The sequence below is a fragment of the Dermacentor silvarum genome, chromosome 6 (genome assembly GCF_013339745.2).
Source record: "Dermacentor silvarum isolate Dsil-2018 chromosome 6, BIME_Dsil_1.4, whole genome shotgun sequence".
NCBI classification, from domain to species: Eukaryota; Metazoa; Arthropoda; class Arachnida; order Ixodida; family Ixodidae; genus Dermacentor; species Dermacentor silvarum.
The window spans coordinates 149,794,504-149,820,656 of NC_051159.1; the positions used below are offsets into that span (position 1 = coordinate 149,794,504).

At 45.6% G+C, this 26,153-nt stretch overlaps 1 protein-coding gene across 3 annotated transcripts in view; it reads left to right on the plus strand.

Moving 5' to 3' along the window:
* The window catches only part of LOC119456221 (mucin-5AC), a 148,350-nt gene that overhangs the window by 96,984 nt on the left and 25,213 nt on the right, over positions 1–26,153 (plus strand). For all 3 annotated transcript variants that reach the window (XR_007467579.1, XM_049669602.1, XM_037717861.2), the window contains 5 exons: positions 15,551–15,656; positions 16,255–16,413; positions 19,905–20,019; positions 24,252–24,415; positions 25,201–25,318. Coding sequence is in view for 2 of the 3 variants with exons in the window: in XM_049669602.1 (XP_049525559.1) it covers positions 15,551–15,656; positions 16,255–16,413; positions 19,905–20,019; positions 24,252–24,415; positions 25,201–25,318 (662 nt within the window). In the remaining variant the exon portion in view is untranslated. The remainder of the gene's footprint in view (positions 1–15,550; positions 15,657–16,254; positions 16,414–19,904; positions 20,020–24,251; positions 24,416–25,200; positions 25,319–26,153) is intronic.

A 26,153-nucleotide genomic window follows, 5' to 3' on the forward strand; every position in this document is an offset into this window, starting at 1 on the left:
GTTCAAGCGGTATCTCAGCTGACGGCCAATCACGATTCGAAGAGACCTTCGATTGCTACTTCTGATCAGCTGCTGGTGCTATAATATATAGCTCTATATAAAGCTTCCACGGCTATACACTGTGTGCTTCTCAGACGGAACTTAGTCCTCGTTTGCTAGATTACCACTTAAAAGCTTTGTGCAAGCTTTCTATGGGCAGCTAAACGCTTTAATCAGACGACTTATAAAGACTACACTAGGACTTCCTATCAGCACGGCCAGTGATAGATTATTGTGGCTAGGGCTGCATAACATACTAGAAGAGATAGCTGAGACTCAGCAGGTGGCCCACCAGGAGAGACTAAGGGGGACACGACCTGGGAGGGCGTTACTTGAAGAAATAGGCATAGAAATTAACAACCTAACCAACAACGGAGAATTATTAACAGAATTGCAAGCTGGACTACGAGAAACAATTAAGACGACCTCCTTCCCTAGGTACTTGCACCCGACACATAACCTCGAGAGACGGAAGGCAAGGGCCAAGGCACTTCTTCAAGACATATATACTATAGATCAACATAAACAGCAAGCGGTGTTTGTTGACGCCGTCTGGGTTAAAAATAAGGATGCGTATACGTCAGTTGTTGTAGACACTCAAAGTAACATACGGGATGCCATCACCGTCTATACCAAGGACCCAACAGTAGCAGAACAAGTAGCAGTCGCCTTAGCCATCCGGGCCAATCGGTGGACACATATTTATAGCGATTCTAGAACAGCCATACGGAACTTTACTAACGGATATGTGACACAGATAGCAACCAGGTTACTAGACAAGGTCAACAGTGAGAGGATCGAAATCCGCTGGTTTCCTGCACATCTGGGGGTGGTGGACGGAACTCGGAGAAACATCAGTGAGGTGGCAAATGAAGCAGCACGAGGACTTTCTAGCCGTGCTCTTCAAGACCGGGCAACTTACACTTCACACGGGGAACACAGGGATCGATTATTAACCTATAACGAAATCACGAAGCATTATTATCTAAGCAGAAGGGAATACCCAATGCCACACGGTAAGCTTTGCAGAGCCCAAGCGGTCACACTACGTTTGCTACTGACAAGGACATACCCAAGTCCAGGTTTTATAAACAGGATCTATCCGGAGCATGGAAATCCAAACCAATTTTATTAAGTGCAATGGCATCATTACTCTTGACCACATGCATTGGCAGTGCCCCGCGGTCTTCACAGACTGTAACAAGGAACAAGAATGGTGGCGGCAAATGCTACACAATGAATCACTCTCCGACCAAATACGGGCTGTCCAGAAGGACCGCGATGTGGCTGAAGGGCTCGGCCTGACTGTCCCAACGTGTGAGCGGCCCGCGTCGAACCAGGGTTGACCTTCAGGACCCACTAAAGTTCTTCATACCATACCATACCTCTCTCACGTATTTCTGTTCATGCAGTCTTCTGACCTTGGAAGCGGAGAGAAACCTTTCTTAAGTGTCATCAACGACAAAGTTTGTTGTTTCAGTCGTCTGCTGCTCGAACTATATGCCTATGTATCGGTGCTAGACTGTTCTGCTTGAAGTCTAGCGCACCAACCGTAGCTATATTTATTTCTGGCACACCCCCAAGTACACGGGTTTGAAAGCGAAATTCCAATTTCTTTCGCATGGTGAACTTTATCGAGCGCCTGGTGTTACCGATGACAGAGCGGCGCACGCTCAACTTTGCAATTTGTTTTCACACGCGCTGCCACGTAAGCGTGAACTTGACCAGTAATAAAGTATATACCGTATACGTGGCCGGCCTGTACTTAGACATGTCATAGGCGTTGCTGACCGCACGCTTCTCGCGACGTGTGACACTGTCCGCGTCACGCCTTGGCCACCGTGGTCTCGCATCGCGTATATGGGAGCTAGGAGGCGGCGGGTCGAGCGCGCCGCAAGCTGGACGTCCAGCGACGCGCGATTTGATTTGGCTGCCCGCGCTCGAGACAAGAGCGTGCCGCAGCGCCGTAGTCGTGACGGCCGCCTTTGGCACGCACACGTACTAGCACTCTCGGTTTATAACAGGTCTGCCGCAGCGCGGAGGATTGCCGAGCCCGAGAGAATCACGCTGCAAGAGCTATAGCTCCTCTATACTTAACACGGCTATTTTGATCGCGCGCGGCGATGTGGGGGCTGCGCCGCTCGCTGCTGGCGTGCTGGAACGCTTCTGTCCGCTGTAGTCCCTCGCTCATCATGGAGAAGCCTCGATCATCAGGGCCTCCTTCATCTATCTAACTAGAGTGCTGCCGCACGCCAAGCCCTTCGATTGACGAGGCGTTTTTCTTTCCTCTGCCCGGCGGATAGTAACAAGTTGGCGGCGAAGAAACAATCGTCGGCCGGTTCGGCAGCCCCACGAAGCAGCTGGGCTTGTGGCCGCTCCCCCCCCCCCCCCCCCCCCCCCCCCCCTGCATGCCTGCCGGCTCGTAGCGCGAGACTCTTTTTTTTTTTTTTTTTCTGACCGTGAAGACAGTGGCTCTCGGTGTGTGGAGTCCCCTGCCTGTGTTCCTGCTGACTTATTTCCTCTTCTTTATTGCAACCGGTCAGCTGTACATGCGTCGTCTTCGGCGTGCCTTCAATTGACGCTGGGCGGAGCTGCGTGGAAGGCGACTTCGAAGATCGTCTTCTCGGCGGCCGCGGCTTCAATTTGGCCATTCGGACGGCGTGCGTGCCTGTCTATAGCCGTAGGGCGTGTAGTGTGGAGGATGCATGAGGTTCACGTGAATGCGGTCCGCTTGAACAGCAAGGCTTATTCCACTGGCAGTTTTGCCCGAGGCATCGCTCCGCGGAGCGTCGTTTCGACGTGCCGATCATGTCGCAACAGTTTGATAGCGTAGTAACAATATACGCCCTGCTCGTGTGGCGGAGATTGCGGGAAAAACGAGACGTAATGCGCGGCTGGTGACAACACGCTGACGATAGTCGCGCTCGCCATGGTATTTACGCTCGGCCCAAATTGTAGTCATGGAGCGTGACCAAACGGGGTGACAACATACTGATTATTGCTGCTCGTGCGTTTCTCTGCTACCGCCGCATGTAATCGGCATATTTGGTCGGGTGTGCACCTTATTCGGCACATGTCTGTACGCTTCCATTACTGTGGTCCTATATGCTTAAGCGGATGTTTCTCATATATATTTCTACACGTGTATACAGGCCGTGCCATTAGATCTTTCCTTTATGCAAGAACATCACGAATCTTAGCATACGCTCTTTTCAGTTGCAAACCGATAAGTGTGCTACACTTCGGCTAAATCATACATAGTTTAACAAAATATAGTGTACTTATAGCTTGAATAATAGCTTAGAAATATTTTACACATTTTGTCCGTGCTTGTCGCGCACTTAACGAACATCGCCGCCATTTTCACATATACATGTACTTTCAGTCATTCACATTCCCTGATACTGATTCAAGTATGTTGCCGGGTTGACCATCATTCAACGCAGCCTTATTCTTGTCATCATCATCGTCCATCCATCTTTCGCTTCCTTTTTCCCCTTCCCCAGCGCAGAGTAGCAGGTTAAAGCGCAATAAGCTCATGTCGCGTGCATGGCTCAGGCCGACTAAACCTCTCTGCCTTTCCGCAAATTAAAATTCCTCCTACTTATCTGCTGATGCTCATTGACAGTGGACCCGCCACATCATCGTCGCGAGGATCGTTCAGTGTCGCAGCGTCACAGGAACTCTCTAGACTGAGGGGGCTTGCTTCTTCGTATCGCAGGAATGAGCGCATCTGTGTCAGTCTGCTCGCCTCTAGCAGGCAGCGTGTTCCGCCCGTGGTGGGCCTTCGTTGATTCCTGTAGCTTCCGGCCTCGCGTATTATATAGCCCCCCCCCCCCCCCCCCCCCCCCGAATTTGAGAACAAACAAAGGCGATGTGTGCTACCTTCCAGAGCACCTGGAAAACGGAGCGTCGTGTCTCGTGCCTATATAGGCGCGTCTGTTTTCTTCTCGCTTCTGCCGCAACCGCCCAGGCGGCTAGCGCTTACTTTGTTTCTTTTCGGGCCTGTCAGACTCGCAAGAGCGCAGACCCGCGAATTCCGACCGTCTCCGCCATCTGTCCCGTCTCACCGCGTGTGTTCTGCTGCTTCGCTTTCTGAGAACGTTTTCCTTATCCCCTTAAACGATGCTCGCCGCTTGGGCATCTGTTCGGAGGACCTATTGCGCAACCACGTATCTGTTTTAAGATGAAGTCATATCGCTTGGGTCAGTTTATCTTATCTTATCTTTTTTTATTTCTTGGGGGGAGGGGGGGGGAGCAAAGTGGAGCCTGTGAAGCACCTCAATCAACTGACTGAATTTTCGCAAATGTTTCTGCGCCCTCTGTAAACGAGAATCGCGCCGACTTTCATCGCTGAGACAAGCCGTCTGGCAGGCCCGTTATAGTTCCGCTTCTCATATAGGTAACGCGACGGTTTGCTCAACTGGAAATTGTTTTATGGAATCAGCATTGTCTTCTTTCGAAACAGGACGCTCTAAAGAAGAGCGATTTCGCTGCTGTTGCTGTTTATAATGTGCAAGTTAAGGGGAAGCTACGCACTTCTTGGCCAACTCTGATTTCAATGCAAATGCATGTTACATGCAGAAATGCACTCTTAAGACAGCCGCTAAACGGGTTTGAAATGAAAATTTACTGACTGCTGGAAACTGTACTTTGATTTAGGGCCTCAAATTTATAGAATAAGATTTACAATTCTGTAACTCTCCTTTAACTTCTTATAAACTGTCTTATAACTGTCTCTTAAATTAGGCCAGGAAAATGGCCAGATGTATTAGTTTATATCTTACGTGAAATTATTTTGCAGTCATTTGCAAAAGCTCTATTCAAAAAGTGTTGCTGTATAATATAGCAGCTGTGTCCTCCTTGTATCTCTGAAATAAAGGCGTTCATACGGCCACCGCTTTAGATGTCTCAACAGATGCAGTTTACAGTTATGCGATTCCGTTTATTTTATTGCTGGGTTGCAGAGTAAACTTGATGCGTCCTGCTTTCTGTTTCTTTTGGAAGATTTATTATCTTTTGCAAGTTATTTATGGCCTAAACAATCAATCTGCTTGAAGTAGTCGATATATTTAACTATTTCTTTTAAATGCAAAAAAGAAGAAAAAAAAATGAAAGAACGGAAAAAAAGGAAAACTCGATCAAATTTGTTCAGCGGATGTCAAATAAAACGCCTTCGCTGTTCCCATGTATATAGATAGATAGGAGCTGCAGATGTAAAGGTTTTAAAAATATCTTATGGTAGAACGCCCCCTGGATGGCACTTTACGAATTTCATTGCATAACAAAACTTTCCCAGGCTCTCTGGTGAAAGGCTCTTCAAGTCTCTATTTTGTGCGTCACGGCTCATGACGTCACATTATTATTATTATTTTTTAAATTTTCACGGAGAAACCTCTCCAGAAGGCTCTAAATGTCATGCCGTGTAGTGTAGGGCTCACGTCCCATGTCAGCTCAGCGCCGATTCATGCGAAACATTCAGGCGTGTGAGGCTCTCTGCGCGCAAGCGGAAAGCAGTAGCAGCTGCGCGTTTTTTGTAGCTGGCCGGCTGCAAATCGCCCTCCCCGGTGGAACCTGCGCGAACCTTGCTGCGTGCAGGGGCCGTTGTTAGTTCGCGCTCTGTTTACACCGCACGCTGGGGGTCTTTTAGCAGCAGCGGCGGCCTCTACGCAAGTGGCGAGAGACGCCGAAGGTCCGCCGGCCGTCCTGACCGGCCGGCGCGCCGTTTGAACCGTTTCGAACGGTGTTTACGTTACCTCCTCTTCTGTGGCTGCCGCCGCCTTGTTTTCTTTATCCCGGACGATGGGGTGTATTCCGGCCCGGACTGCGTGGAACGCAACGCTGCGACTCCCACGACCTCGGCGTCTCTCGCTTTCTCTCTCTCTCTGAAAGTTATTTTATTTTTATTGCACGCTTCACTTAACTCAGTCTTGATACAGTCGCTTGGCTTACTATCTGACAGTGTGGGGTCCTCGTGGGGGTGCCCGTGATGCTTGTGGTCGCTCTATAAATTTAGCCAGACTAAACAATTAAGTTTTGCGGTTTGACTTCGCGAAACTGCACAGATGCGCTCTTTAACAAGAAAAAAAAAAAAAAAAGAACTTACTAACTGAGATAGTAACGGTTTTACTAAGATCCACACACGCGCGCCGCGCGCGCTGTATTCTTTGTCGTGCATGGTATTTACTGTAGTCTGTGATGTGCCAGCTTGTTTCTGCCTTCCCATCTTCCACTTATATATGCCAGCATGCTCTCCTTACCTTGTCCTTTCTGTCAGTTTGTTTGTTTGTTTGTTTCTACTTTTCCAAGGGTGTCGATTGGGGTGGGGGGGCGAACCTGCCTCAAAGTAACTTCGCGTTTGCTGGCCGAAGCAGATTGTGTTCGTGACACGGATGATAATGATGGGCGGGCGTTTGTAGCTGTTCAGTTTACACGCTGCTCGCGGTTAATCCGTCACGGGTAAGCGATTGCAAGGGGCTAGCCAGACAAGAGTGGCGAAGCGAGGAATGCCACGAAGCAAACCAGCAAAAAACATCAGGCATAAAAAAAAAAAAAAAGAGTACATGCATCTCCAAAGCATCACCAGAACGAGTTGGTTAGCTGCAGGAAAAGCTGCACGGGTGCTCTCATTTCCGCTGTTTCAGCGTGACTGTCAGTCAGGATAGAGAGTGACCACCCTTTTTTAAATTTTTTTAAAGTGGTCTTCAAGGCACGTGTATTGGCAGTCTGTGAACGATTTCATACTATTCAGCCCTACGCACTTCTTGTTCTCCTCACGCCTTGCAAAATTATCTGCTTTCTATAATGAAGAACTTATCTCTCTCTTGTTATCCCTCTTGTTCTTTTAGTTGTTGTTGTTGCCTCAGAACATGGCTCGTTCCTGTTTTTGTTGTTCTCATTCTGCTGCTTCTGCTTCTTCTTAGATTGCAACCACTCATAATTAAAGGTGCGCTCATCGCGGGCGCTAATGCGCAGTCTCGCGAGGCCCGCACGCTCCCAGTGCTCATTTTGTGCAATTAGTGAATTATGTGCCACCACCAAACCTGCGGGCAGCGCGTCGTCGCCCTTTCGCTGCTCCCTTCCGCGCAGTTGCGTGCGCGACCTTTCACGTGCCTCGGTCTCGATCAAGTGGGGGCAAAGACACCTCGCAGGGGTAAACGCTCTCAATTACGCTCCCCGCTTCTCTGGAAGGGACCGCCGCGCTTCGGGTCGCGCTCTGTGGGACCGCGCGCGCACGTAGGGTGAAAAGCAAACACCTCGCCGGTCCGCCGGCGCTGTCCCTGCGTGTATGGTGTGTGCTCTCACACGCACTTCCTCGAAGGCCGAGTTGACCGCGGCCGTGGTGCCGGGTTGAAAGCGTTTACGCCGGCTCTCTCTCTCTCTCTCTCTCGAGGAAACATACTGGTACAGACAAGAATAAAAGAGAGAGAGGGGGAGAAAATAAATAAAGATACGAAGAGAAGATAAGGCGAACCCGCTTCGATGCGAGGGTACCGGCTGCTTTCTTTTTTTCGGGTGCTGAAGCACTGGACTTGCAGCTATATAGAGCGCCAGCAAAGTGAGAGAGTCACACATTAGAGCGTTCCCTTTAACATTGGATCGCGCTGTACAAACGATTGCTGGGTCGATTCTTATGGTAAAATATTGGCACAACAGTGGTACCTGCTTGATCGTGGCGTTTGCGCGCTTTGATATACCACGTGCCTTTCTGACTCAGTCGTGAGAGGTTTTCCCCCGTTAAAGCACTCTTCCTCACTCAGATGGCAAGTGTTTGCGCCGATGTAATCGCTGAAGCGTCTTCCTTATCTACATCGTTCTTTCGGTGGCCTATAGCTGTGCCAGTATCTCAGCTCTCTTTATGCTTTCTGACGGACTGTCGAAGGTATACGCCACTCCTCGTATCGATAGATAGAACGGAGTTCCTTGTGTCCACTGGGTGTGCAATGGGCGTTCGTCGGGAAAACAGACGCTGACGGAGATAACGGAAAGTGAGGAGTTGAGTATAGTTGGCCGTGCCGTGCATCTGCGCTTTTGTTGAGACGAGACCGGTTACGATACCACAAGGCTCTTCATTGTCTCCTTTTTATGAAAGCTATGGTCGCAGCCACTTCACGGTTCTACTCCGGGCTCTATACATGCAGCAGATTCTCGCGATCGCAGTACTTGAACTTGGGGCTGCAGACAGAGACGCAGCCTCGAATGATCCATATTTTGGACGGCGCGCTCCCTTCGGTTGGCACCTCCTCCTTCTATCTTTCCTGTATTTCGTCTGCAAAGATAACTTATACTGCATGGGCGCGTGCGTTATCTCGATGACGGAGTGCGTGTGTGCTCGTATCTACTCGTCTCGTTCTCTCTCGATGCCTCTGCATAGTAGCTCGGTATTGCCCGCCGCCGCCGGGATCTGCAACCTAAATCTCTATTTTCGAACGCTCGGCTTGCATCCACAGAGAGTAGAGGTGTCGTGCTGCGGCTTTGTATTCGCATCTATGCGGGATCAAAGCTGTCATTTTGTTCCGTGGAAACACCAGCAATCACATCGGGTGCGTATGATGTCTTCCCCATTTCTATAGCTGCTTTCGTCTGTGTTGAAATTGCGGCATGTCGGTTTATGAAGCAGCGACGTGCGTAACCCCATATTATTTCCGCTGCTGCCAAGAAGGATGCTTCACTTTGTGCGTCAGTAAGGCTGTTGGCGCTGACATGCCTTTTGGAGCAAGGCCAACTTGCAATGTAGAGTACACTCACTCCTGCTGCGCGTTCGTGTCAAGTGTGCCTACTTTCCGAGCCTCATCTCACACTGCAATCAGGCGCGGACATGCATGGGTAACTGTACCGATTAGGCGATGGCCGGCGGCCGATGAATGAGGTGCCATCGAGCTTACGTAGAATTGGAGTAAAGGGGGCGATATTGCTAATTGCAAAGTGTTTCTTATAATTTTCCAATTGTAGCTGTTGTCCTATACATGTTAACACACGTATCCTATCGAGAAGAGTAAGGGCTTCAATGGCGCGAATAGAATTCTGAACGCGCACTCTAATTCCAGCGAGCAACCAGAGCAATCAAGTGAATCGAGCAGTCATGTGAATCAATTGAATCAAGTTTGTTAGTTTATCCGCTCATGAACAGGGGTATAGCTAGCACCTCTTGCAGACGAATACGTAATGAATCACTGTAGAGAAATATTTGGTTATGCGATGTCGGCACGTTATACTTCTGTAATTTGGAATTCGTTATCATTGCCGTAAACACTTGCTTGGTATAGCAGGGCGGCGCCGCCTCGAGGTTCCCCCACTAGGTGCCTGTGACGTCATATAATTTAGAAGCGTGAACTCGACTCTATAGTTATTTGTTCTTCGTCAGTACAAAAGGACTGTACACTGTATTTACAACGAGCGAATAGTCAACCGAGAACATTTCGTGGACTTATGTTACATGCACTGAAACGGCCCAGATATACGCCCGGAAATTCGTCGTGTCAGAATGTCGTCATCAGCTGTTGCTCTTGTGCGCCAAATGCGAGAAATTGGAGTTTGACCTTCATTGCGTTGGCTAATTATGAACCCTTTACCGCCGAAGAAATTCAGACTTTTATGTGGCTGAATCCTAACAGAGTAAACTGCTTGTTTTATTTTTTTAAAGGTGAAATTGTGAGGTTTAACATCCCGAAAGTGCGCAGTGGGTTGTGAGTGATTTCGTAGTGGAGCGCTCCGGAATTATTTTTACCATATCGTTAAGGCACGGCATTCGAGTCTTTTTGCGTTCCATCCCCATCGGAATGCGCCCGCTGCTGCTGGGAATCGAACCCGTGCTACAGACACTGGGCCATTGCGGCGAAATAACTTTTTTTTTTAGGTGTGTGTCTGTGTTTTAAGTTATTTACTGCATAAAAGAAAGAAAGAAAGAAAGAAAGAAAGAAAGAAAGAAAGAAAGAAAGAAAGAAAGAAAGAAAGAAAGAAAGAGAAAGTCCAGGAAATATGGCCTGATGTGGGCCCTTCGCCTTGCGCGGTACATTTACCATGATGGTCAAGTTGCACCGAATGCGCAGCGGCGCGCAGAGATTTTTATTTTTTTAATCTTTTACTGTTGCTTCTTTACCTCTTGTTACTCGTTTTTCGCGTTCAACTCGGCGGAACCGCGCCTGCGGCCTTTTCTTTTTTCTTTTGGCCTTTCTTCCCTTTCTTTGAAACAAATCTTCGGAGCTCCCGGCATAACGGTCTGTGGCCGAAATCTTCACGAGAATGCGGCTCCCGTTGCGTGCGTCAAGGCAACAGTATGGAGTGGCCCGCGTCGCCTCCCCTATCTCTTCCGGCCATCTCCGGTCTCGCCGGGCCACTGTCCGTGAGAAGTTTTTGATATGCTAAGTACGTTCAGCCCGCGGCGACGTGCACGGTGCGGGAGCTGTTGGAAAGAGAAAACGAGACGGTTCCTCCGTGACCCGCTTGTACCGCTTGACCTGCTGCCGCACACCGTGCAACGAGAGGTGACGGCAACAATACCTCCTTATAGGCGCCGCGTTTCCAAACAAAGGGCGGACTCGCAACTGCAATCAACCCCCGCCATCGCTTTCCTGTATACCTGTCGAAACTTATCTGATTGAAGTTTTTAACTTAATCTGTGCCACCCTTGTTGTGCAGTGCTAGCCTTTCTCTTTCTCCCTCTTTCTTTTTTTCTTTTCTTTTCTTTACGGAGTTACCAGGTCGAAGCCAAGTCTCGGCTTAAAACACTCTATCTCCCTCCACTCTCCAGTTCAACCTGGAAAAACCTGGAAAATAAACTTATACTTATCTTTAGCCAAAAGTCGGTATATGTGGCGACGATGACGAGGAAATGCTCGTAATTTTGCTTTTATGTTTTAATTGTTCCTGGACGTCTTCCTTATTAGTTTTCGAATTTTGTAGCTTTAGATTATTTCCTGCGGTGGCGAGTCAACTACCGGAATGTGATTCCAGATTTTCTAAAATATCATCACATATAAACATTGTGCTTTGCCTGGAAAATCAGTTTTGATGGATGCAGGCCCACTGGGATAAAATGGGGTCGAGGCACAGAATTCAGCCAAAGTTCCTTGATGAACTTAATCGAAGCCAATTTACTGGCTACTTACGCCATTAAAAAAAGTCACTAACAAAGCCGTTTATAGGCTCCAGAAAGGTGACTAAAGAACTCGCTTTCTCGCTGAGTTTCCAACATTGCTGCTGTGCGGTCGCGGTTTGTCATATGTCGTCCTGTGGTGCTGTCATATGTCCTGCCGTGCTGTCATATCTCATCCTGTCCTACTGTCCTGGGGTTAACGGAGCGATCTTTGGCCTGCCGCGCTAGGTTACCGGGTGGACTCGTAAGCGCAGCCATTCCGTACCTGCGTGCACTCGCGCTCTAGCTCTCAGAACACATGTGCGTAGCCTTTTAACTTCGCTAGTAACGTCCCGGTGCTGTTGCTCTTATTCAACGGTTTTGCCTTGTCCTGCTCTACTGCCCCGATTTTAATTGGCTCTTGTCAACGGTTTTCGAGTTAGGATAGTTGATGAGGAGGCATACTCTGGAAAACTGCGCGAAAGACGGGACTGAGTCTTTTCAAACCATCTCTTTGTCCTAAAATTCCGTGAATAGATGTCTTACAGGCGCGCCGACCAACAAGAGCACACGCGATAGAGATCTTAAATCGCGAGCTCTTTGAACACACACGATATCGCGGATTGCACTGAACCCGACCGAGAGTGAAAATTGGGGTACCGAAAAAGTGGGAACAAGCTGTATATCCCATGCAGCATTCAGGGGTCGCTGTTGCTCTGTCTGCGACACGAAATCTGACTGAATAAATCGCACTCAAACTGGCCACGTGCCTCAAGCTACTCCTCTATATACCGTCGCCTGTGGCCGAGGTGACGTCTCAACATTTATTCGTCTCGGTCAGTGGCATTGTCAGAGCGCATGTTTCGGTGTCGGGAAACATTCCGAATGGCTATCAATCCTTGTAATAACGGCGATAAGCAGGTGCCAAGCAAAGTGAGTACGTATCCCCGTACTCTTTCCCCGAAATCAGCAGTTGGTTGAAAGTGCTCTCTGGAAATTAAACCCTGGCTATGGTATACTAATATCGATACATTTATCTATGGACCATATATAGATGGGGTCATTAATCGGGCTGTTCTTTGCACTGCTCTCTTTGTCTGTTGTGCGCAACATGCTGCTTTTATGCGATCAATGTCAACGTTTATAGATATACTTATAAACGTTGATCAATGTGGCAGCCTGACACCGCTCATTGTTATCTAAAGCCAGCAGCGTTCGCATTTGGCGCCATATAGTGCCGTTCCCTCTCGCCCTTCCTCCGTTTTTGTTTTCTTTATTCGGTCCTTCCCGCTGTGGGTCATTGCCGCTTCGCTGTGAGCCGGCTGCAAGCGTGTGTCTGCTGCGTTTTACTGTAACGTTCGGGCGCCCTGCCAACACCCCCCAACCCTTCGCATTGCCACATCTCCCTCGAGCGTACACACTACACGTTGTAATCGAGGGAGGCAGTTATCAGAGCAGAAAGCCGCCGCCGCCAATACGAGGTTAGCCGACGTTCGACAGTGCGCGGCGCTCGGAACCCTGCTCGCCACCTTTTCTTCCTCTATACGTGCATTGTTGCAGCCGTTGGCGCGCGTAAAACGTATACGCGTACTGTATAGTAGTGGAGTGCAGTGAAAAGAAATGAGAGCAACGAAAGGTAACCAAAGAAAGAAAGAAGGAAACGTGCGTTCGAGGCATCGGGCCGCGAGCGCCGCGTACGTGATCAGTTTTCCTTTTTGATTGATTTGTTTTCCCTGAGCTCTGGGTGTGTTCGCGTCCAGCGTCGCGGGCTCTTCACAGTCTTGCGGTTTGCTTCGTTTTTGCCGCTCCAGTTGCCCGCTCTAGCGAAGTTAACAAGTGCCCCGTTGGTTTTTATCAAAAAGGTGAAAAAGAAAACAAACAAACACAAACAAGGGAGGTGTATTTTGGCGAGATACACTGTATGGTCCTCTAGCTGTGCCGCCCGCGCTCTCGCTTCCTGCATGCATGTGCGCAACGTCGAGTTCCTTGTCGGGAACGAAGCGGTTCAAGTATCTCGCCATCGGACGCGGATACTGCACACTCGTTTGGTACCGCTTGGGCACCACAAAAATGCAGCACACGCTGCCTGTTTTTGTATATTGTCACTTCGTGTACGCGCAAAGCACTGATTGCATATCTGTAAAATTTGTGTTCATATGCATGCCGTTCGGCGACACTCCGCCCCACACCCTTCCCCTGAGTGTCTGTTTTCCTACCTAAATTTAGTATGACTCTGCGCCCGTGGTTGACAGAGGAGGAACAAAGCCAGCGAGATATCGGATGGTTTCGCTATAGGCGGCACTTCGCTAAAAGCGGAAGTTGTAATTTAAAGGTAGCGATTTCCTCCTAAAACCGGTACAATTTCTTAGTGAAGTGCTATATATATATATATATATATATATATATATATATATATATATATATATATATATATATATATATATATATATTGCAATCTTATTTACACTGCTATCTGTATTTGTCAGAATCATTTGTGTTGATCAAATTTAATACCTCGTCCTCTATACCAGTATATGCGTCTAATGTTTATTGTTTATTTTGATTTTATCTGTCTGATTTTTTACTGATTGTTCACTGATGGAGCAGTCAGTGTTTCGCACATTGGTTGATATTGCGTAGCGCGCTGCATGCACTATAGACCCCCCCAACTTTCACGGGACCTCTAAAGTAGAAGGTATACCAGCTTGGAAAATAAGTATTTCCCCAGCAGGCCTTTAGCGTCACGTTCAAGGGGATCATACTTCAGCTGCGTTCATAGAGGTAGTATACTGACTCTAGAGAAAAAGCTGGGCAAAAAAAAAAAAAGAAAGAAAAGCGGGCACCGCATAGGCGCTGCCATGTTGCTACGACTTATTTTTGTAGCACTAAACATATTCAAAATATTATGCAAAAGGAAGCACTTACACGTAGCACTTACGCACGGACAACGTTTGAAGTTCATTCGGTATATTTTTCAGAACGATGAGATGGCTATTTAGAAAAGTTTGGTGCAAAATTTACGGTGTACTAAAGGCTGCATTTGCAGGCGCCTTAACTAGATTGCGCTTACCATACTGACGGAGGCTCGAGATCGCGTTGCTTGCGCGCCTCGTCTGAATCGCATTTCATCGTCTGCGCATGCGCGTCTGCATAGGGTAGCAAAGCGCCCGTGCGGTTCCCGATTTCAATACGTGGGCGCTGTGGGGAGCTTTTCCTCTAGAGTGGGTTATGGCTGCGTTATAACTGGTAAAAACGTACAAGCAGGGAACGCACTAACAGGACATTCTACAGTGTACCGCCGCGTCGTTGCTGCCTACGAGACGCCCACAGCTCATCTCTTCGACCAGCTGAGACTGGCGCCGAGTCCCTCTTGATCGCGCCGTCGAGGCACCCCTGGCTCCAGCAGCCGACGCGACGCGGCAAGAGGAGGGCGCCGGGAAGCGCAGAAAATCCGCCGCGACAGCTCGCTCTTCTCGGGCAATGCGCGCGCGGTCCTCGCCGCCGTCTCGGACGTGTGCTGTTTTGTGTGTGAGCGTGGTGCTGTGCGTTCGTTGAACCGTGATACATCCCTCTGAGAGTCCATCCGGGCTAAGCGGAGGAGACTCCGCGAATGCGCGCGTCAGAGAGTCGAGGGTGTTTTGTTTGCTCTCGTTGTTACGTATTTTGGCTCACCACTGGCGATGGCGTCGTCCTTTCCGTTACGACGATCTGCATCAACAACAACAGCGCTGCTCGTATATCACGCTAGGCAGAAAGAGAAAAAGGAGGGAGGCGTGGAGAAGAGGGAGGACTTCTCGGGCGCCTGCCGGTCGATTAGTCATTCAATCTTCCGCGACGCGTACGGTAGTGCGTAGGGACTCTTTTCCTGCAAGCACTCGGCAGCGAGGTCCGAATAATACATGCAGGACGCCTGCATTGACTGAATGGCCGATAAGCACACGGAAAGAAGTGAAGTTCGACTGTGTCTGACTTCAATATGTTGTATCACATGTGGTGCAAGGGACATTGCAGTGTTAAATCTGATGATGATGAGGATATTTCTAACCTGATTCTGCAGTATTATGTGGGTAAGCCCATTCCACTGTGTCCAATATTCCAATAATGAACTGCAGTGTCTGCTTTGTTCTTGGTGTGGGCACTATATTCTGCCCTCAGTGAACACAAGGAACACTTTCAAATCAAGACCCAATGCAAGAGGAAAATATTCAGAAACTTATTTTAAACCTTCACTGCGCTGTACCGAGCGCCATGTGCGAGTCTATTCTTTGTGAGCGTGAGGGCAGCTTGAGTGCAGCTTGCATTGACCTACAAATTACTGGTACATAGTTCTCAGTTAACATGGCTTGTTTGATGCTTATAGTGCTTTTAGGTCATTGAAAAGTGTTGAATGATTTAACCTAATTTCTTACCTTTTGTTTTTTCTTTTGTCTCGTGCAGTTCACATCACTTGAATCACCTTCAGCAGTGCCATAGGCTTGAGCTGTGGCAAGGTACAGAAATCTGCAGCACTGACAATAAGAGGCCTCTATCACCAGGACTCCAGGTACCTGGGAAAAAAGTCTTGTCTTCTTTACACAGATCCAAATATTCGTGCTATTTGTTTGTTGAATTTTTACCAAGCGAATACATGGTGTCCCAGCTAACATGGACCCAGGTGTTAAAACAGGGTACAAGATTCGAGGATGGTACCAATGACGTTCTTTCAGCTGGAGCCTTCTGCAACCTTGGATATATTTATGCAATTTATTTAGATGATTTGCCAAAATGAATGAACTAACTTAATAATTACTGGCCCAATGGAATCAGTTAAAATGGCAAATATTTCTTTGCATTTGATAACATTATATTGAAAACTTCCTGCCTGCTACATTTTTCACTGTTCCTTTTGCATGCATTTTGCATTACTCTCATTTTTCTATGTCTTTGCAATACTGTATAGATTATTGGACTTTTTCTTAGTCCTCAGTCGTTTGTGTCTAAGCAGTTTGCTAGGCAGTGTGCTGTGCTGAAATGTATATATGTATATTAGCACTTTCTTAAGGAGCTGAAAGCTTTTGCTTTTTCATTTTGCATGTTCAAACAATATTTTGGTGTTGTAGGGAGTCTCTGCACGAAATTCTAATGGGGCATGTCCGTTCCAGGTGCACAGTAACTATGTGTCCATCAGTCCAAGTGAAGACATGTCCACTCATCACACTGGCGCCTTCAGGCATGACAACAGGAGTGTGCATGGTTTCCCTACTGGGACATTCTCTACAACAATAAACATGGCAGATTCTTCACATTTTCTTCACGGACATGTGAGTGGAATTTTCTCGTTTAGTCTAGAGTACTGGAATGGCCTCCTTTGAGCCCATTAACTACCAAGCCCAAGCTGTGCTCGCCCTAGCCGTTTTGGTTCTTTCAGTCAGTTTCATTGTGTCGACTGATATTGCCAAATACGAGCCATACTCATTCAGGCCACAGCTGTTTCTGCTTTGGCTGCCAGAGATGAGCCGCGCTTGTCAACTTTGTTTGCGTCATACATTTTAGTTTCAACACTTGAACATATTCTTCTATACTTTAGATTTCTTTTGTTATCATCCATTCAGAGAATTACACTCGAACCTTACATGTTGCCTGAGGGAAAGTATCTTTTTCGAAGCAGATGTCCTTTATGTTTGGTATGTTTGTGGTGAATGCAAGGGATATACTGCACATTTAATACATATCTTGAGTATGGAAATAATATGAAATAATTTTCTTCAATAAAAAAAAATTGTAACTTTTGTACTTTTTGACAAAAGAACTTTGGAATTAAAAGGTTCAATCCTTGCCTCGTTGCAGTATTCCTTTCAGACACAATGTTATTTTGTCTGCTGGAAGTTTCATGTTTACTACACTTTATGTACATGAAATTCATGATCATTAAAACAGAGGGCATCAGAACATACTGAACATTTTGTATCTTTCAGTCAATTTCATTGTGTCGACAGATATGTGCTTCGTATTCAGGACTTCATTCACAACAGCTTTTCATTCGTAAAAGCTGGTTGTCATTTGGCAGGCTGCCTTCACTAATAATATGTCGAACAACGCAATTGACTGGCACCAGTTCTTATGAAGAATTCTGGCAACATGAGAACTTTTTTTTGTGAATATGGCCCCTGAACTTTTGAGCTATTTCCCAATGGTGCCACAATGTGGCCTATTTTGTTTTTCAATAGACCGATCCCACCGGCCAGTTTCACGACGCCACCGCTGCCGCGGTGCATGCTGGTACTTGTAGTCATCCGGCCGCTCAAGCTGCCCGGAGTGCCTGTGCGTCCTGTTTCGAACGCTTTTTGGCAATTTTTATCGTTCGTGTAGAGCCATCGTGCGATAGAAGGATTGATCTGCTGCGTTCCTTGGTGGTACAACAACCACACAAGGAACAAAGGCTTCGGATTCTATGTGTTTTCTAAAGAGCGAAAGCTTCAAGAGACGTGGATCCAACGGATTAATGGTGGTATTGGTAATAGATAGCGCGAAAAGAAACACGGGGACGAATAGCGGCCGCATTTTGATGGGAGCAAAATGCGAAAACACCCGTGTACTTATATTTCCCGGAATTTATAGATTTGTCGATTATCGATTAGCTATTGATTTGCAATCGATTATCTATCGCAAGCTATTGGCCGCGTATTTGGGCTAGGCTAAGCAATACCAATCATCCCCAGCATTTCCCGAAATTTATTGATTATTGCTCGATTATCAATTAGCTATTGATTGGCCATCGATTGGCTATCGCAAGGTATTGGCCACGTATTTGGGCTAGGCTAAAATTACCAAGTCATCCCCAGCATTTCCCGAAATTTATTGATTATTGATCGATTAGCTATTGATTGGATATCGCAAGGTATTGGCCACGTATTTCGGCTAGGCTAAGTTACCAAGTCATGCCCAGAATTTTCCGCTTAGCTTGATTGATCGCATGCTGCTAGATACCATCATATCCCCAGCATTTCCCGTGATTATTGATCTTAGATATGTACAGGGTATTGGCTACAGTCTAAGCACAAAGTGAATTTTCCGGAATTTATGATTGTTTATCAATTATCGATCAATTGATATTGACTTGGCGAATTGATTTGTAAAAACGCCGCCTTTACCCAAGAACTTCTTATCGCCCGAAGTAAACCCCTTATGTAAGCTAAACGAAAGTTCCGCCGCATTATTCCAACAGGTATACAAATCCTATTATGGCCGTCGCTAAGCAAACATAACGGAGCCACCGAGATGACGTGTGCACAAAACGACTTGTAAGTGTAAAACATTGTAGTACTGCCAAACAACCGGAAAGAGCAGCAGGCACTGTTCGATGCAATCAATAAAGGACTAATCATCTAGAGTACAACGAGCGCGGACTTAAGTGGCTTTGCGGTGGTTAATGCTGCACATTTTAAAGTTTAGTGCTTTTGTGAATGCTGCTGATTCTGCAGTGATATCTTGATATGTACAGCTACAGTCCCAATGCTTCAAAGATCTATATTGAAAGATTTGTTAAATTTTTTTGCCTAAACTTGGCTAAATTCCTTATTCCAGCAGACAGGATGAACTTGTGTGTAAAACATTGTAGTTGCCAACAGGAGACCCTGGACAATCAAGGTTCATCTAGAACAATTAAGTGGTTTATGGCGCAGCACTGCTCTGTACACTTTTGTTGGTGGCTTTGCGTGCTGTGAATGGAATTGCAGTACAAGCTACCCCTACCTACTAACTCTTCCAATTTGCCAGGTAGTCTCCCAAATTCCTACCAATCTTCCTTATTGCATAGGCATGACCATAAATCTACCGAAAAACGGCCACAACCTCGACACACACACACACACACACGCACGCACGCACGAGACAAGCCTTTAGGAGTGCATGTGCAGCAAGGGTTGAATATGCGTTCCGTAGGGGCCGGTTCTCGAAGTCAGCTTTGCCGCAATACAGTATTGTTGTGCAGGGAAGCATATGGAAAGAAATAGTGTGGCAAAGCATATAACAAATTGGAAAGGGCCACTGTCACGGGGCATTGTACCGTGCTCCTTAACTACACACACGCGTGAACACTGTTTCCGGTCATCACAGTACGAGTGCCGAGATGTCTAATAACTCTACTGGCAGCCATTCAGATCTGTTTCTGACGTTGCTGTGGCACAGTAAAATGTTTTTCTTCTTTTGTTATTAAACCCGACGATTTCTATTAGGTTTGATGTACTGCTGCATTACTTCAATAATTCCTTCCTTTAGCGTTTCTCCAGCTGTATGCCTCTATTCTTTAAGACAGCAACAACAACAACACGCCATCGCGATTCCTTGTGTACCACTTCTGTGGACAAATGGTACATACTCTTTTAAGTCTGTTTTGAAAATGAAGATGGCCACGATAACTACAGCAACCTTAAAATCTCTTGTGTAGCACTTTTGGTACGCAAATATACGTTTTGGAGCTTGTTTTGTCATCATTAATTGCCCTTTTAGTGCATGTCTTTTGTGCTTTTGAAGGATGGGAGATTGCTTGACAAGGGGGTTTATCAAAATTTAACAGGCACCAAAAGTTTCTGGAAAAAGTTCACTTGTTATCATATTTTCCTTCGTTGGAACATATTAGCATTTGCACTTTGTGGACATTTGCAATGCAATGCAGCTCTTTCGTGTCAGACATTCGACTATGAGCATTCTGGAATGGCCGAAATGCTCTTTGCAGAGGTTTACAACTATTATGTATTCCAATCAAAGGCTTATTTCAAAGGCTTATTTCTATTTCATGTTTGCTGCGTTTCAGTCACTGCCCCAAAGTCCAACAGGAGTTGGCATTCCGCTGAGGAATGGCATGGGCTTGTCTTCAGAAGAGCACATGGCAGGTCCTTTCTGCCAAGAAGATTGGGCTGATGACCAAGGTAAGTGTTAAACAACTTTTCCTCCCAAGCGCATAATAAATACTTAATCTTGGAGCAGTGTATCAATTCAGTGGAACCATTTGCGGGTGCTAGATAGTGTATATCTGTACCTAACTAGCATGGTAACAGCTGGCACATGGGGAAAAAGGTGCCAGCACCAGAATTCAAACTAGTGTTGGCATGGTAAGGCTAGGTTGGGTGCAAAATGCAAATGTCCATCTAGCTTTTTTAGGTATACCACAGTGTCGGCATGCAGCAACGTGCACAGTCATAGAAGTTTGGGATGTGATTTTAAGGAAGCACGGTCACTGCTATTGAAGCTCTAGATAACTTTTTTTTTTGTAAGAAGGAAATTGCTGTCTTTGTTGGCTCACTCAAATGAAAGTATGATGTGCGGAAGTAGTGCACCTTGTTTTGTGCTGCTGAAAGTGTGTCAGAGAGATATACGGGGGTGTTTCAGCGAACACTTCCAAATTTATTTAAGGTTGCCTGTGGCAGATAGCGCAATTCTAGTTAATGAGCTCGTCTACTCGAAGAGGCGGATATTACTTGCACAAAAAATTGAAATGCATAATCGACTAATTAACAAAAAATCAATAATAAAGTTTTTAACTAATTACCTGATGGCCCATATTGCAATTTACAAATTGTAGCAGCGGAGTTCGCAAGGCGGATCCACTTGGAACGAATTCTCGGGATGACACCAGTTTCGAGATATGAATTCCCGAACTTAGTGGAGAAATGCATTGGCGTTCCAGTTAGTTTCTTAACAAAACGTTTCTTTATGCATTGAAGCACGAAATTAACTGGAACGCTAATGCATTTCTCCGCAAAGTTCGGGAATTAATATCTCAAAACTGGTGTCATCCTGAGAATTATTTCCAAGTGGATCCGCCTTGCGAACTCCACGGCTACAATTTGTAAATTGCAATACGGGCCATCAGTTAATTAGTTAAAAACCTAATTAGTGAATTTTTGTTAATTATTCGTATATGCATTTCAATTTCTTATGCAAGTAATGTCTGCTTCTTCGAGTAGACCAGCTCATGAACTAGAATTGTGCTATCTGCCATAGGCAACCTTTAAAATTTTTTGAAAGTGTTCGCTGAAACACCCTGTATGTGTGTGATAGAAGTTGAGCAGTCTCATGCTTTTTGAGTTTGGTGGCTCTTTCTGCGGGTGCTCTTATGATGTGCACATAGCATCATCTCTGTGATACCATATTCAGAATCATAAGCTGTTGTCCTCCAGGGTTGTGCTGGCACTTGCTTTCACTACCTTGTGCTTTGGGCAAAGCTGCCCACGAGTTTATTATTATTATTATTATTATTATTATTATTATTATTATTATTATTATTATTATTATTATTATTATTATTATTATTTTGCACCCAGATCCCAGGTAGTTGACAATTGTTATGTGCCTTCATGTTCCTCCATCTGTTTCCTGCACCTGCCATACATTTTCCATGGTTGTAGTTTATTTGATGAATACTACAAGTACATTGCTCCACTGTATGCATTTGAACCTGCGTGTTAATATTTTAGTTTGCTTCATGTCATATTTGTCAGGATAGAGCACAGGGCATCATGTAAAATATGTCAAGATATATGTGGTCTACCCACACCATTTGTGATGTTTTGTGTTATGTGCCTCCAAGAAACATTCCTGAAAGGCAATGTGCAGATCTTGCCTGGTTGGGGGCAAAGTTAACCTCTGCCGAAGAGCCGAGTGGAATAAATCGAAGAGGCAATAAGCTCAGAGGCACAAATGGCACGGGTCGCATTTAAGCGAGCAGCCCCCGATGAACAAGCTATAATTGTATTTGTGTAATCAGTCCCAGTAATACAGTTTTGTTGTCTTTCTAAACGAACTGGAGCTGTCACTCATTTTCTCTGACACATTTTACAGCTTCCCTTTTGTTAATAATCAGTTCACCGAAATGCTTTCTTGAGCAACTTTGAATCAGGGAAAACGTGACCTTATATGGAAGATCTCTTTTGGTACACCTAGACTGACCAAAGGAGCGGCAGCTTGAAAGTGATATTTGATGCACGATTAATGGAATCATCTTACATTTTTTTTAACTTCCCGCATTCAGAGAGCAGTACATGACGCCTCTGTTCTTTAATGTTCCATCCCCTGCACCGGATTGTGCCTCACATTTGTGTGTTCTTTGAGCATCTTACACTTGTTAGACTTGCTTTGTAGCATAGTTATTTCTGGCAGCTGGCTACGAGTGTACATGGGGTTACAAGTCACCTATTACATCATATTGTGCTAGTCAAGCTGTACAGCACTAGTTTTGCATTCGAGGAACAAATGGATTTGGAAGTAGTAAAGGCTGATTGATGCCAGAAAACATGCACAGGTTGCTTGCGCCATAGGAAACGATGATCTCTTCAGGTCTCAAAATGCTTTAAATGAAGGTCCGTTACCTCTAAACATCAGAAAAAATAATATTAAGCCTCATACCACCCTTAATAATTTAATATGTGCAATGGCTTGTCTACAGTCAGTTTCTGTTTCGTTTCTACTATATTGTGACGTCACGACCCAGTATGTGGTCAAGAGGAAGCAGGAAATAGTGACAATTTGACACTCGCTTCATCCATTTCCACCATCATTGGTTGAAACTTCCATTTAAGAAAGTTTGTCGTATATGCTGTAGATAGTCTGCTATTTCAGTGTTTTGAATCTTCAATGCAATCTTAGCTTTCTGGATAATTAGATAATTCTTGGCAGCTAAATTTTATGAAACGGAATGAGTGAATGTGTTTTCTGGCGCATGCGCAACCTTCTTTTTGTTGGACCATTTCTTCACAAACTGAGACAGCTGTGAGAATCAGTAAAATTACTTGCTCCTGAATATTGAGCTTCTAATATTATTCTACTGCAACGCTTATTCACTGATGCTGCTACGTTGTATTGTCAGAGGTGGGCATAGAGGTGGTCGATGGATGACACAAGCTCTATCATTCAACTGAAAGGCTAATACAGACCCGAGACAAATATATGCAAAGTGAAGCACGCCAGGACAAAGATAGAAGAAAAACAACCAATACCTTTAATTTACCACCTATACACCGAACGCGTGTGATTACATATGATTCAGATACAAACACTCATCCTTTGTTAGTTTAATGGAATGCTGATTTACACTTACCTGCGCGTGCTTGTGACTATGATGATGCAAGTGTCTCAAGACAAACAGAAGCACTGCTACGACTTCCATAACCGTGACGTCCATTTTTCGCCCGGCACCTTCGTGTTGCTTTGGTCACCATCTTGTAAAGCTGGCCTTCCTGAAAAAAAAAATACTATCCTGTTACACAGGCCCGTATCGCGTGCTCCACCAAGTGACTGATGTAACCTGTGAATCATTCTAGCCATGCCCACTACGTCATCCGCTCTGACAACCAGTGACATTGTCCACGTCGCCAGACTCAAGCCTTACTACTCTCCATGCGGCTTAGATATTTAACAGCACCGGGACGGCACCTTTTGCCGCCGGGGGTAGTATCTTGATACCATCGACAGATGCTTAAGAGATGAACCGCCACGAGAAAGACGATTGAGTGTCTGGGCTTTTGGCGTGAGCGAGTATCTGCCTGACGGTCTGGCTTCAGTGTAAACACTGTGTAATTAGTCTCTTTTGTCTGTGTCTTTCCACACGTAAGAGTATGCTTCAGCTATCTCACGGGTACATGCTAATCCTTGCGTCTAATGATGATCGAGGTATCTGAAAAATGGTACACATGAGCAACAATGGCTGGATAAATGGGAGATGGGTGTACCTTTTAACAAATTTCTTCTTTTCTTTATGTCCTCCTTCCCTCTCTTCCGATAATGTCGAGTAGTGAACCAAGAGTAACCTGGTTAACTTCCATCCTGCATTTCCTCTTCTTCTGCTCTCTAGTGCAGTACTCAGTAGAGTGCTTTAGCAATGCTGTATTTGCTCAGGGGAATGCATGTGGCAGTGCGATAACATGGTATTGGTAGCCACCTTGCACCTCATGCATTTTGTTGGACATAAATGTTTATCATGCAACCAGGTGCATTTCAATTTCGTAATAAAGCAAGACTAAAGCTATCGAGTTACTCTACACTGCTTTTGTGACGTTAAAGTAATTGTAAATATTGCAGTGATGAAACCATAATAGTACACTGCTGCTGCTACTAGATTGCATGGCTCTTTTTTTTCATTTGCCACATTCTTTTCCTTTTCTAGTTCTCTGGCGGAGCTTGCCAACCAGTGTGGGTGTGAGTGGTGCCGTTGACGGCTCTCATGGCTTTCCTGATGAGGACTACATGGCAGGGCCAACATTTGGCATCGGGATGAGTGCAAGCTACTATGGGGGTCGGCGACCACACTCCCGTCATCTAAGCTCGAAGGTAACATCCTCGGTTGCCACATTTTCAATGGTGCCTGGTCCATTCAGACTTGCAGGAACTATTCACAGTAAAGTATCAATAGAAATGGGCAGAACTTAGGGTATGTGAATTGTAAGGAATTACGCTGTCATGCATCACCTTGATGCTAAACAGGACAGAGTTTCCTGTGATTGTAAGGTCCAGAAACCTGCCACTGGTGCGTTGAACATTGTCAGACAGATTGGAGCAAGTAAAACAGTAACATTCTTTATCATTGTGGTTGCGATATGAAAATTGCTAGGTTTAATTAAGTATTGGTAGAAATATTATTGGTTATTATATATAATTACATCCACAGTTGAAAATGGCGTTCATGAATTTTATTTTCTGAGAAAGACTGCTAGTGCCAGTGAGGTGAACTATTGTGTCACACCTCAGGTATATTTGCCTCTTTGAGAAGGGATCATTACAGTTGTCTAGAGGTCATCTTGTGAATAAGAGCATCCATTATGGCAAGAAGTATTGGTACATAGCACTTGAAGCATATTAAGTGCATAAAGAAGTATCTCTGGTGTTACAGAACTCGTATGGTATGTGTTATATTGCCAGGAAACTTCAGATCGCATATATGATTGCAATTGAGACAACCTTGTGTGTTGAGTACCTGCCTTCAACATTTACTGGACCTTCCTCCTTTTTTCCTTCCTGGCAGTACTGTCAGGGAGCAGGCATACAATGTTGCTTCCATGGCTCCATGCTGCTTTAATGTGGATCTTCACAGTGTTGTTTGGGAAACAAACTTGCAGGTGGAGATGGTATACTCTCTGCTGTCTATGCTGGGAACACATGACAAGGATGACCTGAGTCGGACGTTGCTCACTATGTCAGGTTCCCAGGAGAGCTGTCTAGCTATGAGACAGTCCGGTAAGTCAACCTAGGCAACAGTGTAAGGAAAGTGCTTGCTGAGTTGCATGGGAGCTCATTCACTACAGTGGTTCAGTTGCTAAGGTGTTATGACACAGTGTTGATAAGCACAAGCTTGCACATGGAATTCCCTATGCAATTGCCTGATTGGGGTAGAATGTGAAAATGTCAGCATGTTGAAATTTTAGTGTTGAACCCCGTGTGGGTTGATGTCAATCTGAAAACTCCCACTATGGTGCTTCTCAAATCAATCAGCATGATGCTTCACCCATGGAAGGTTTCAACGTTGAAGCAGGAATGTTTAAAACTTGACTCCTAGTTGTGGGCTGTTGGCAGGTATTCATTTTACTTTACAGGGGTGTGAGATAGAAGTGGCTAAGCCAACACCATAGGCTGTGTATCAGGAGAGAATGTGTGATACCACATTTGTTCAGTGTAAGTGGTGATCACTTTGGAAGATTTGTTGTTAAACAGAAAGGAGCAGCTTCCCAGCAATCAGTGTAATGCAAAATATATCAGCTTCATTAGAAAGTGTAATTACTTTGAAAAATACACTAGCATATTAGTTTCATCAGTCAAGCCCATGTTGTGGCTTTATGCAACATTTGATAGAACTCCTAGCAGAAGTGTGTGTAAAGCTTGGAAATGAGATAACTGGCACTGTCTGTTTGTGTCATGCATTGGAGAACATCTTTTACAGTAAGATCATTGGCATATCGCCATTGACTAATGTGTAGTTGTTGCATCGAAAGAATAACAAAAAGTTTTGTAGCTGTTGGCATTCATTGTGCAGTACTACATTGATCTGATATATGTGTTCCACTTCACCTGTAAG